This window comes from Magallana gigas, chromosome 7 (assembly GCF_963853765.1).
Source record: "Magallana gigas chromosome 7, xbMagGiga1.1, whole genome shotgun sequence".
NCBI classification, from domain to species: domain Eukaryota; kingdom Metazoa; phylum Mollusca; class Bivalvia; order Ostreida; family Ostreidae; genus Magallana; species Magallana gigas.
Genome location: NC_088859.1, coordinates 15,117,949 through 15,131,084, shown reverse-complemented (window position 1 = coordinate 15,131,084; position 13,136 = coordinate 15,117,949). Strand labels below are relative to the sequence as shown.

Sequence of the window (13,136 nt, the reverse complement as noted above, 5' to 3'; positions counted from 1 at the left end):
TCCCGATTGATAGTTATCTCCCTTATTTGAAGTCTCCTGTAAAGAAGGTGGAAAAAATTGTGTACATCGTTTGTGAATCATACCTTATTATTTCCTAATTACGCATGAACTCAAACACGTCTGTCTTTTAAAAGAATTCATATTTAGTTTTGACAGATTTTAAAATGTCTTGGGGCGCGCCTGGTGCAAGACCTCAGTATGTAAGTAAATAGTTTTATGAAAGATTTCACTAACGTTATATTTACTTTCCATTTCGGACACAAGATCATGTCACAATATGTATTCGTCTCTGTTGACCACCTCTACACTATAGTATAGTATATTGACTGTGTGTATGTAAGAACATAGAGTTGGTTATTAATGTATAAGAAATGGATTTAGTCCCATGATTCGGGTAATAATCACATTCTACATTAAAGGCATAGACTAGTGCATAATATTATCAGTTAAACACTTATAAATTAACACTGATACTGGCATACGACCAATTCTCGCCAAGAGCCATTGCATTTCTCACCAGTGCACTATAACGTCATTTTATCAACACTTAAAATTATTTACAAAAAATGATATAATAATGCACTGGCGAGAAGTGGTACTTGGCAAGAATTGGTTGCACGCCTGTATAAGTAAATTGTGTATAGTCTGTCCGAAGATATTGCTTCCGACACTTTTTGATAATTTTTTTTTACAAAATACACATACTTTTGAAAGAAATAAAGTTGAAATTGATAAAAGGGAATAGCCGCTAATCTAGTGGTATGTTCAATAGACCTATATATGTACGATCGACTTAGCGGCTAGGGTAGCTGCTACGATCTTGTTTGAACTGTTTTAACTGCTTTGCAACAAATCGCAAAAATATTAGATTGCGAACACCGAAATTATATCGGAGCTTTATTCAGTTTACACCTGTTTGAAAAATAAAGATGAGATTTTGAAATTCGCAAGAGATGCATCTCGCAATTTTATGCAGATATTATTTCCTGACATTTAAATAGGAATCTACAGTATTTTATTTATATAATATTTAATGGTTGGACTGTTTTAACTAACAGAGTGGCTATGGACAACCTCAAGGAGGTGGCTACAACCCGTCAGCTCCCCCTGGTGGTGGGGGGTATGGTGCCCCTCCACCCTATCAACAGCAGCAACAACAACCCCCACCAGGGTATGGTCAGCCTCCTCCCCAGTATGGTGGGGGAGGCTACCAACAAGGGGGTTACCAGCAACCACCCCAAGGGGGCTACCAGCAATCTGGATTTGGAGGCGGATATGGAGGGGGAGCTCCTCCTCAAGGATATGGGGGCCCAGGGGGAGCACCTCCTAGAGGCTATGGGGGCCCTGGTCCTGGGGGACCACCAGGAGGGTATGGTCCACCCCCACCTCCAGGAGTCAGTCAGGAAGTCTGGGAGATGTTTCAGGTTTGCTGATATATTATGATAATAGTTTCATTTCCAATTTTGGGCCCAGAGGGCATACAAGATTACAATTACTAGAGAGAAATTTGCAGATATGCTGATGTTGATTATAACTGCTTATAAGTGTTGGCTAATGAATGATTAAAACTTATGAAAAGATTCGGCTAATAGATAATAGTTTTGAAAACAGTTCTGCCCTACTTCTGTATGATGTTAAAGTATTTTTTCCAAAAAATTGGTCATGTACAACTGTATTTTTTTTTTCATTACAGTAATATCCGGAGCTCAGCAAAGCTAGATAAATTTGATTGCATTTTTTGACAACAGGATGCATTATGTTCCATTTCTTTTGTTCATTTACAATATTGTAATTTTAGACGGTAGACCAGGATAGATCAGGAAAAATAACTTCTGTGGAGCTTCAGAAAGCCTTATTGAATGGAAACTGGTCGCCGTTTAACCATGAGACATGCCGATTAATGATAGGAATGTTTGATCACAACAAGTGAGTTTAAAAAACGAAAAAGGCTTGAAATTTACTCTGTTACTATTTGTAGGCAGTAGATCAAGATAGGTCTGGTCAAATTTCTGCTCAAGAGCTGCAGTTTGCTCTAATGAATGGTAATTGGTCCCCATTCAACCCCGAGACCTGTAGACTCATGATTGGCATGTTTGATCGGAACAAGTGAGTGGATCAGTTTATTTGAACCTTTGTAGATGTGACCTTCAACTTTCAGACTTTGTAGAAAATGACTGAAAATAATCAAAATTTACAAATTTCTGGTAGATGATTACCGGTAAACATCACTTTCACTTAAGTAAATGTACCCATAAAAGTTCATTATAGCAATCGATTTTAAATTTTACCATTTACTTTATGAAAATATTATTCAGTAAAATCAATTTTAATGTATCCTTGTGTGTTATGAAAGAAAAGATCAAACATGTCATTTTGTTGCATGAATTCTCTAGAAACTCTAAATGTAAATTTTTACTATGATTTATATAATGCAATGTCCTTAAACCTGCAAGCCTCAAACAATAACATTCTGCACATTCTTACATTAACACTGAGGTAGAGACATGCTTTAAGGTGGAATAGCACACCGGGGAAAAACCCTCAAATCAACTGTGTATTATTTGATTACGAAAGATATAATGATGAATAAATTGTAAATATGTCAAGTAAGTGAAAAATTTGGAGTTTTGGGATAAAAAATGAATATGAAAAAATTCAATTCAGTAACTAACAACAAAAGCCGCTGCAGGATTTGAATTAGGGAAATACGGATCACAAGCCTGACTTTTTATCCGCTTGACTATAAGTTACACATTTCCGTTGATAAAATTCTTCTAACAAAACAAAATGTTGTTTTGATCAGAGGTCAGCCATTTTGTGATGATGTGTTATTCCACCACAATAGTTATGTTGCACCTTTGTACTTCACTAACAAATGCCTTGCGTTAGTACATGTAGTACAGTTAAACATTGATATCTTGAACACTGATATCTCGAATACAATGGATATGTCGAAGTGATTTGTAAGTCCCAACCACTTATTTTTTTAAGTATTTTACCCTCGATATCTCGAATACTCGGATATCTCAAACAATCCCATCTAGTTCGAGATAACGAGTTTGACTATATGTGTAATACTCTTTATGACTTATTCATGACAACAGACTTAATTCAGTCCTTGATGAAAATTTAAAATTAAAGTTTCTTATGACATGTCGAAAGCAAATAAAAAAGATACAAAAGTTTGGTTAGAATTTTTGTAGGGATAGAAAAAATGTGGGGTTTGTAAGGCTAATTAAATAACTTTATGATGAGAATAAAACCATGCATATCAAAAAGTTATGGTATTTAAGATTATCAAGTCTTAAAATGTGTCTACTTACTCGATTTATTGTTGAGTTAGAAAGAGGAGCTCATTCTATTTACACGGGATCCTAAACATTACATTGTTTTACCAGTATACTCATATTTTACTCCCCGGCATATAAGAACTGTCTTGTTTAAACCATGGTTGTCACAAGTTTTTCCTAAAATAATTATCTTACCTTTGAACATGCAAAATCTTACATCCCCACCCCCAATCTCCACCAAAAGAATCATCTGTAGGGTATAATGTTGATAATTCAAGTTTTAAAATCTTATCTTGTTTTCAGGAATGGAACTATTGATGCCCAAGAATTTTCAGCATTATGGAAGTACATACAGGACTGGAAGGCATGCTTTGAAAGGTGAGCAGTGGTTTCAGTTTGAACAAAAATGAAGGCATGTTGCAATTCAAATCTTCATTAAAATCATCCATAAAATTTAGCTTGTCCCACTGCAATTTTTGGAGCATACAGAAATGAAATTTCAGATGATAGTCTGCTTTAGGTCTATTTCTATTTTTTCATGCAAGGAGTCCTGCCATTTCTTTTTTCAAGTCCCTAATCTTATTTGATTGACAAATTAACATTAAGTATCAATTACATGATCTTGCTACATTCTATCAGAAGTCTGTTCTGGAAGTTTGGCCCAAAATTTGATTTGGGCACTTATCAGCATGGGAGGGTCTTGCATGCTTCAATCTAGTACACTTTTGCTCAAACATACCACACTTTTAGTTATTGACTACAATTTATGTGCTCCAAAGCATATTGTATACAGGGTTATTTTTGCCCCTGAAAATTTTTCGCCCTTCTTCACTTGCAAACAGTTTCGCCCACCTTGAATTCGCCCAGACACAGTTGTGTTTTAAGAGAGATAGTTTGAGACATTGGAATTAGCCCAAATTTAAATTCGCTGCTGACAATGAGGCAGAAGGGGTGAAAATAAAACGGGAGCGAATATTTCCCTGACACAGTATGTACATGTATAGAAAAATAAAATGCTGGAATAGCAGGAACACAACTGCTTTTGTTGAATTTTATTGATTTATTCTTAAATCATAATTAGGAAGATTTTTAATCAGTGATACTGGCAACTTTTGAGTGTAGTCAGCCCATTGGACTGTCTGATATTTATGGGGAGTCTTTATTCATGTTTTCTGTTAAAACTTGGATTACCTTTTTCTTGTAAATCACAAATCTGCACCAAGATCATTTTTTAATGTAGATTCCTAATTAAACCGAGGAATTAATATCCGCGTAAAATTTTAAGAAGCACATCTTGCAATTTTTAAAATCTTGCTTTTATTTTTGTTGGACAAATGTAAATTACATGAAACTATGATAAGAATTTGCCATTTGTAATTTTATATTCTGAGACTTGCGATTTTAATGGAAAACAGTTGAATCGCAAAATTAAGTAGGCCAACTCGGGTAAAATAAGGAATCTACAGTAATTAAGATGACAATAAAAATATGTTTTCGAATAATGAATTAATTAATTAATTTGAGTTTAATGAGTTAATTAATTAATTAATTAATTTGAGTTTAATGAGTTTAATACCAATAATAAAATATGAATAAATGAAAATAAAATTTCCATGTTTCCAATGTGTACAGGGTATGTAATGAAATTGATATTTTAAAAGAACTTCAATGACTTATTTATGATGTTTGCCGAGTAATGTGTCATGGGTATGTTAATATCGCTGCAGGAGTTTAATATTTAGTCATTGCTATTTGTAGATTTGATACAGACAAGTCCGGAAACATCGACGCCAGAGAGTTACACACTGCCTTCCAGACATTTGGCTACAACTTGTAAGGGAGATGTGTAAAATGAGTTATTGTTTAAGCAATGAGTAAAATTAGTCACTCATGACAAAGTGCAGATTTTTAAATGAGTTACTTTCGAAGACGTTCATCACACAGTAGTAATGGGAAAATAACTGCTTTGAATTTTTGAATTGTTAGTATTGCAGATGTAAAAGTGGCTTTGATGTTGCGAAAGGAAATGACACTGACTAGTGTTATTTCTTCGTAATAAATTTGTATCCAGAGGCAGTAAAGCCTCAATAATTTGTTCTGAACTTTATGTACTAATTTGAACTTGTTTCATTTGAAAGGGGGATAAAGAAAATTGATGATCAGTGATACTTTAAAATTCATTAAAACCAATTTTTTATACTGGACTTCCAAATCATTGTGAAACACTGTTAAGTATCTTGTAAATTAAATTTAGTTACTACTTGTAATTCAGGGACCCCCAAGCAACCTAAATAAGTATTTGCTGATGGCCTTTATGGATGCTTTACCTTAAAAAAGGAAATCAAATCATACAAACAACACATTGAAACCCAATTTTCATCACATTCAAATTTCTCCAAGTAATTCTCTCTTTTATAATGTTCTGTAAATGTACTACATTTGGCTGTGTGTTCTATTAAGCGCTTTTGGCGGAATGGGGCTTCCGCTAAATCAATTACATTGCTGAATGCCATGCATATATGTATAAGAATAGTCACATTCAGGAATACACTAATTCAAATCCATGCCAACTTGTTCAAAAATTAATTTCCACCAAATATTGTACACGTCAAATATAATATGTTAACAGTATTTTCCCAATATTACATTTTTTTCTGAGGTGGCTCTGTTTATTTTCTTATCTGTTTATTTTTGTATAGATCCCCCCAATTCTGTGACACTGTAGTCAGAGTGTTTGATCGACGAGGCGCCAGAAACATCAACTTTGACGATTTCATACAGACTTGTGTAATGCTGAAGACCCTCACCGACAAATTCAGGGTCAAGGACTCTCAGCAACAAGGGGTCATCAATATCAGCTACGAAGATGTAAGGGCTTTTTTTTAATTTCTTGTATTTGGTTGAAATTTCATGGTGACCAACTGCATTAGAAAATTTGCAGCAAGGATTATGTCCCTTACATCATGAATCGTACAATTTTTACTGATCATGTGATGCACATGTGGTTTGCACACTTTCATTACAGTATTCTATTGTTGAAGTCACATCTACATATGATTTTTTTTCACCTATAGTTTTCATTGCACTTCAACCTAATTTATTCTGATAACTAAATTGATGAACTTTTTTACTGCCATTATTTTAAGAAATAAAGTTCACTAGAATATAAACTTGGTTGGTCATTTGGTCAAATCCTGTGAAGCCTGTGGGGCTTCTCAGAAGATCTGATCATGTACCAACCAAGTTCATATCCTGATGCACTTTTTAACATTGCTATTTATTACTTATATTAATGTTTGAGAGTGGCAAATCATTCAGAATCATTAATATAATGGTGTTTTTCCTTTTACAATAATGCAATCGTCAAGTGATAAGCGTGTTCGGTTATGATTGTGACGTCATGAAAAAGTTCACACAGTACATTGTATTGAACGTTTTTGATATTTTATAGGTTAATATCAAGAAGCATATTTGCAAATGTAAATATACAATTTTAAAATTATTAATTGTCCCATGTGATTCAACTTGCTGTGTTTGAATTTCAGTTCCTGGAAATGGTTTTGGACAACACGATTCTGAATGTCAGGTGATTTTGAGGACATTTTGAGCTGAAAAGGAAATTTCCCAAATTGACCAAATACTTCCACAAACTGATAAAAAAACATCATGGGTCCATACTCATCTGGAGTTGATCAGTAACCTTTGACCTCTTGTTAATCAGGTCATTCATGGTTCATTGTGATTTAATGGAAGAATGTTTAACTTTTATTATATGTAGAATCTATAGTTGTGAAATTTTCATCTGATTGCAGTCTAATTAGATATATATACCGTACTGGTATGTACATACTGTATAGAATTTCTCTATTTGTTGATATTCAATGAATAGTACCAGTAGTTATGTATGTTTTATACAAAACGGTACATTAAGGTGGAATGGGACACTTGTGTTGTTGTGACATATTGTTTATTGAAATAAACAATAAAATCAAGTGTAATTATGTAATTGGTTTCTTTACCAATATTGTCACCTAACAGAGTAGCGCAGTGGGTGCGAGGGCTTACCACGAATCTGTAAGTCATGAGTTCAAATCCCACTGGGGGTTTTACAACTTTTACCTCTCCAAATATTTCAAAAGCTATTTTTTGATTGAATATATTAAAATTTGAAAATTACAAACAGATAAGAGTATTTTAATTACAATGTTCTTTAATCCACATTAATATTAACAGGTGTCCCATACAACCTTAATTTTGTCTTTATAAACCAACTGACATAAAACTTGTTGTCCAAATGTTTTGAAATGGTGATGAATGAAATATGACGCAACCTGCTGAATTTTTAGTTTTTGGTGCAAAGTGTTGTAGCAAGAAAGTCTAAATACCAAATAATTTTTGTGTTTGATGGGGAGGGGGGTATTGAAAATGACAGAATTGGATACTGTTATGAGTTTTATTTACACTTAATGCAACACAGTTGCAAGGAGGTACATGTAATTATAATAAGGTGCTTTCTATTTGTGTCTGTTAAAGAAACGCTTGTTGTATAGGGCTGCATCAGCATTCAATGTAGAAGGACTTTACTCATCTTGGATAAAGGCCTTGCTTTTTTTACCATGTATTATAAAATATTTTTATCAGTGTCTACTGTTTTTTCTATGGATTCATATCAGCATTGTTCTCTGCAGAGGTGTTAACGTATTAAAAATGCAATGTTCTGTTGTCATGGTTGTAAGTTGTTAATTAAACTAGTTAAGCTGTACAGCTTCAAGTTAATAAAGAACTGAACTGAAGTCTGTAAGCTGGTCCATCACTAGAAATTGGATCATATATATCTATAAACATGATTTAGTTTTTGTTTGCTTTTTATTAAAGTGACCAAAAAAAAAAAATACTTTTATGGGTGCAGTATATTTCATTGTCAATTTCACTAATATAAGAATATGATTTAATAAATGTGAGACATGGTAAAACAAGCAACTCTTTAGATCTCTTTTTTCTGTCATACTTGCTATTTATAATTATTCTCTTTGAACTCTTAGAAGTATGATCTTGTCAGTTTCCTCATTAATTTCACATTACATTCCCAGACTTATATTATTTTCTTTTTCATCTGAAATTGTTATTTTAATATAAATTGTTATACTTTATCCTTTGATGACATTGTTGCCCACGGGCAAGCAGATATTAATAGTAGTATATTCTCTGTTATACGGATGTTGATGAATTGATTGTATTTAGTCTGGAGAAGTAATGATCAAGTTCCTAGTTTATAATTCAATAGATGTGTTGTTAGAACATATAGTTTTGACACTCTTCATGCATTTTTCATGCATATGTTTATACAATGTAATAGTTTTGATCAAATTTCTATAAAAATGAAAAGAGAATTTATTTATGCTCTGTCCTTTGATTTATATAGTTTCCTTTGTTGTGGAAATGGGAAGATAGCTTTTCAAGTCTACCAAGGGACTGCTTGATCTCCAAATCCGCTGTCGTGGATTTCTACAGACTTCTCTCTCTCTGTGTCTCTCTCTGATGAATAACCGTTGGAATCTTTTATTCCTCATTTCATCACAGGTATATGGAAAAACCCAGTTCAATGAGACAATCGTCTTTGTAATAATTGGAGTTGTCGCTCTTGTTACTTAGATAGTATAATAAAATTTTCCAGCGCCCCTCATTTATTTAAAAAATAAAACAAAAACAAGAATAAAAGTAGGTGAATAGTGATTGAATTTCCTCTTAATTTTTTTTTTATACATTTTTTGTCGTCTGACTCTGTTCAAAGAAACGTTGTCATTTCCCGGCCGAGGTGAGCAATCGTCTGTTTCCAGCACCGCAGCGCGCGTGATCTTTTGATGGCAACAGTTTTTTCACGACTTTTTCTGATGTTAACAGATTTACCTGCCGCGTGAACACACCTGAATTGCCTTTGAACAAATATATATCAAAGCTTTGATATTTTCTCTCTCTTTGATACGAGATGGAGAAAGGGAGTGTTTACAGCCGGTGAACGGGATCTGTTGTTGATTGTAGTCGCAGATTTATAGATTGCGTTTTATTAGATCACAAAGTACATTTGATAATTGTCATGAAGACAAATATGAACGAGTAACAGCTTTTCTGATAAAAAGTATCGGACACGCATTCAATTGATGAGCGTATTAAAAAATGGAGACTAGCGGCTTTTGTTTGTTGACTTAGATATGGACTGCATTCAATAAATGATCATTAGTGTTATTGATTGTCATGTTTCAGATTCATCTCTCTCTCTCTCTCTCCAAAAAAAGTTGTTCTTTCTCTCAATAGATCACCTCGTCACTAATTCTCCAGATTTGTAAGTTATTCTTCTCTCGTCATTTATCGTCATTTAAATATATTCGCAAAGTTTATTTTTTCTCTCTTCCCAAATTTAGTAAATCGTGAAATCGTTATTTATTTGTAAGTTAGTCTTTTACTCTCTCTCTCTCTCTCTCTATCTCTCTCTCTCTCTCTCTCTCTCTCTCTCTCTCTCTCTCTCTCTCTCTCTCTTCTCCAAATTTAGTCAATCGTTAAATTGTTAGTTATTTGTAAGTTAGTCTTTTACTCTCTCTCTCTCTCTCTCTCTCTCTCTCTCTCTCTCTCTGTTCAGTCAATCCTGGAGTTAGAGGCTACATGTTTGCAATTAATCATTGCATGTATTTTTAATGGTTATTACACTGCTCTTATGTCATCAGATGACAATTAATAAAAGATGTCGCGAAGCATACTAACGCCTGTAGAATATTGAATTTCATCTTTCGCAAACATTTTAATATCCTCTTTATTCAGATATCAAATAGAGTTTGCTCCAAAACAAATTTCAAAGTAATTAGTCCCTAATAGTCTTTCTCTACCTAAAAATGTTTTATTATCAAATAGATTTGATAATGCCGATAAGGAGAATAAAATCAAAGGGCATAATTTATACAGAAGTATACATAATAGATTTTAATTTACACGTTCCGTTTTGATCTCCGACTTATAGCGTCATAGCCTTTAAACGGTAGGCTGCCCCATTCCATAGCGTGTATTATATATCACCACGCAGTGGAACTTATTGGGAATACGTATAAACAAGTACCCCCAGAGCAACAAACTAAATGGCAATATCTTCTCCATAAAATAGTCCGGGTAATAAACCATACATGTGTGTATGTTGGCTGTGTAAAAGTTGTTACGATTCACGAAGGGAGGGGAGGGGGGGGGGTACCCAAAAATTTCAGAGAATGGGGGTGGGATAGGGAGGGTGTTTGAATTTCCCAATACTGGGATCACGAATTCATCATTTCAGCCATCTTCGCTAGCCAAGTGTTTTCGGTCCACTTTGCTCCCTATAAATTTATGGGGAGCAAAGTGGACCGAAAACCCTTGGCTAGCGAAGATGCATTTCAGCTACCGCCGAAGAATCGGTGTTTAAGGGGTAGACGTATTGGCATTTTGTACATATGGAATTTACTTGGTTATAGAATAGGATTTCTAGTTATAAACTTACTGGGGATTTTACAAGGATGCGACATACCAAAGACATCAGTGAAAATTAAAAATTACAATGCAAAACATCTTTATTGAAAATGCTGTATTTTCAACCACCCACTAAACTTTGTAATTTACAACATTAGAGTATGGTATAAAAGGAGTTGGGGGAAATGGAAGTTTTATGTTCTGTAGCATTTTGTCCAAGGGATGACAGTTTCGTATGACCACGAATATGAAATAAACTGTAGAATAACACCATTCTAAGAATAAAATAAAAACCAATTGCATATAATTTTGTTTTTCCAAAATCATGCATTCTTTAAAGAAATTTTCTTTCGTATCCTACGTTGAAAGTGCAGAGAACACTAAGGATATTGTCATTTACACTGAACCGATCAAATAACATGTCAACGAAGAAACTAAAACCTAAAACCTAAAACAAAAAAAAAACCAAAAAACAAAAAAAAACGGCCCCTTTCACGAGACACTCATTTCTCGGTTATCTGGAATTCGGTGCAGAACCCCAGCAGGTTTGGGTGACATCTAAAACTTAATGCTACCACATGACCGACAAATCTCCAGACATAATGTTTTTGTATAATATTATCGACATTTGAAAGAAAAAGATGCACACAGTGTTCGTGATGTGAATTGTCTGTCTGTCACGATATTTAATCGCCGTCTGCGAATGAAGTTTCAATAAGCGAGGCGAAATGTCAAGGCGAACTGTTGCGTGTCAAGGTCTTTTGGAATGTCCGCGATTACAGGCAATGAACATTACAAACATTGGTCGTTTCATCAGGTTACAATGGTTCATTGTTTATACAAGTCGGTTTATTTTTTCAAAGAAAAAGACTACCTGATTTAGGCATGCATGACATGCACGAGCGATCAGAAACGATTCGTCTCAAATATGTATTTCTTGGAAATCTAAATGCACCTATTCAGTTTAGGTACAATTTAAACTCGATTTCATGGTTCTGTTTATTAACAATTTATTTTAATACGCTTGTCATCTGCATTATGATAAATATTTTCTTTCCAGCTGAAAGCCCCCATGCACCGACATTGACTATTTACGGAATACACGGAACAACAATTGAGTAACCAAACATCCGCCTTTTACCCACGGCCGTGGACCAGGAAAGCTTTGATATTTTTTATTTAATATTCGGTTTGCTTGTTTCCGTACCGTTTTATTATTCATGCGACTACGAATGACAAATTTGCTTTCGACTTTGTTACGAATACCTTCAAAGATCTAATACAAACACGGTTAACCCAGCAATTGAAAATTATCGGGGAAAAAACATAATTCCATTGTGTGCGCATATCGTAAAATGACGAAATAAAATTAATGCGATCCTTTGAAATCTGAAACTCAGTGTCGAGTCTCTTTGCCAGAGGATTCGTACGAATGGATCAAATTCTCGGTTAAAAATCGTGTGATACTAAAATATTATGCAAATGAGCCGCTTTGTTGTTTCAAAACTGATGGTTTTAGCCCGACTTTATGGATTTTCTATCTGCCGTATCCGCAATAATTAATAACCCGAGGACAGAAAACATCAAATATAATGATAAGCTGATAATTGTTGTCGCATGTCACTGCAAAATATTTCACGAAAGCTCCTGAAGACTGGGTGTCACGTAACATACAGAGAGAGAGAGAGAGAGAGAGAGAGAGAGAGAGAGAGAGAGAGTCCAGAGTCCGCCTGTCCATTTACTTGTTCGTTATATGTTTCGTTATATAGCAGGCATGATCTTGTTGACTAAATGGCTAATGAGAGAGAGAGAGAGAGAGAGAGAGAGAGAGAGATGAATGCGCTTCCGCATTTCAACACATGTCCCAATTTCATTTGTTTGACATGACTTATTTTCATCCTGAGTTTCCATCCAGATAACTCTGGATCCCATCCCAGTAAACCTGTCTGTGTGTTTGGGTCAGTATCTCCAGTTTATGACTGTTTTACAAAGAAAATTGCAAGTATGTGTCATGTGTATCCATCAAATCTGGCCCCGTAAACACGACGGTCGGCTGACCAAAGAGAATTCGCCACTCCACGCGAATAGTTGACACAATTTTCACCATCTACAAGTCTATGTGTACCTTACAACAGGATATACAGGTACTACAAGTTCGTTATAACAAAAAATCGCTTTGTTTTCATTGAAAATAGTGGGACTTTACTCTAGGGGTCATACACTTAGTACTGTCCTGCAGTCACCATTACTGATGACGTTCAAATCGTCTCGACTGGTTTTAAATTATAACGAAAGTCACTTCCATTAGGTGACACACAAAGAAAAACAGAACTATGAATAAAATAATGTACAAACTTTATT

The 13,136-nt window shown here is 34.4% G+C and overlaps 2 protein-coding genes across 6 annotated transcripts in view; one reads left to right on the top strand and one right to left on the bottom strand.

The window, feature by feature from the left end:
- The first annotated feature begins 26 nt into the window (after nt 1-26).
- Nucleotides 27-8,684, top strand: LOC105334025 (programmed cell death protein 6). Of its 2 annotated transcripts, none has more exons than XM_011437303.4 (7): nt 27-200; nt 1,059-1,424; nt 1,979-2,106; nt 3,594-3,668; nt 5,049-5,123; nt 5,990-6,158; nt 6,836-8,684. In XM_011437303.4, the coding sequence occupies exons 1-7, from the start codon at nt 165-167 to the stop codon at nt 6,878-6,880; spliced, it is 894 nt and encodes a 297-aa protein (XP_011435605.3). In that variant the 5' UTR covers nt 27-164; the 3' UTR covers nt 6,881-8,684. The 2 variants fall into 2 exon arrangements, with proteins under 2 accessions (XP_011435605.3, XP_011435604.3); XM_011437302.4 differs by lacking the exon at nt 1,979-2,106 and adding an exon at nt 1,799-1,926.
- A 4,429-nt stretch (nt 8,685-13,113) lies between these two features.
- The window catches only part of LOC105334024 (axin-1), a 21,620-nt gene continuing 21,597 nt past the window's right edge, over nt 13,114-13,136 (bottom strand). For all 4 annotated transcript variants that reach the window (XM_066066008.1, XM_011437299.4, XM_011437301.4 and 1 more), the window contains one exon: nt 13,114-13,136. This exon is cut by the window's right edge and continues 1,596 nt beyond it. The gene's annotated coding sequence lies outside the window, so the exon portion shown is untranslated.

Coding starts and splice junctions, on each gene's coding strand:
- LOC105334025 (XM_011437303.4), top strand. CDS start 165: ATGTCTTGGGGCGCGCCTGGTGCAAGACCTCAGTAT. Junction 2,107..3,593: donor GGCATGTTTGATCGGAACAA/GTGAGTGGATCA, acceptor TCTTGTTTTCAG/GAATGGAACTATTGATGCCC. Junction 6,159..6,835: donor TCAATATCAGCTACGAAGAT/GTAAGGGCTTTT, acceptor TTTGAATTTCAG/TTCCTGGAAATGGTTTTGGA.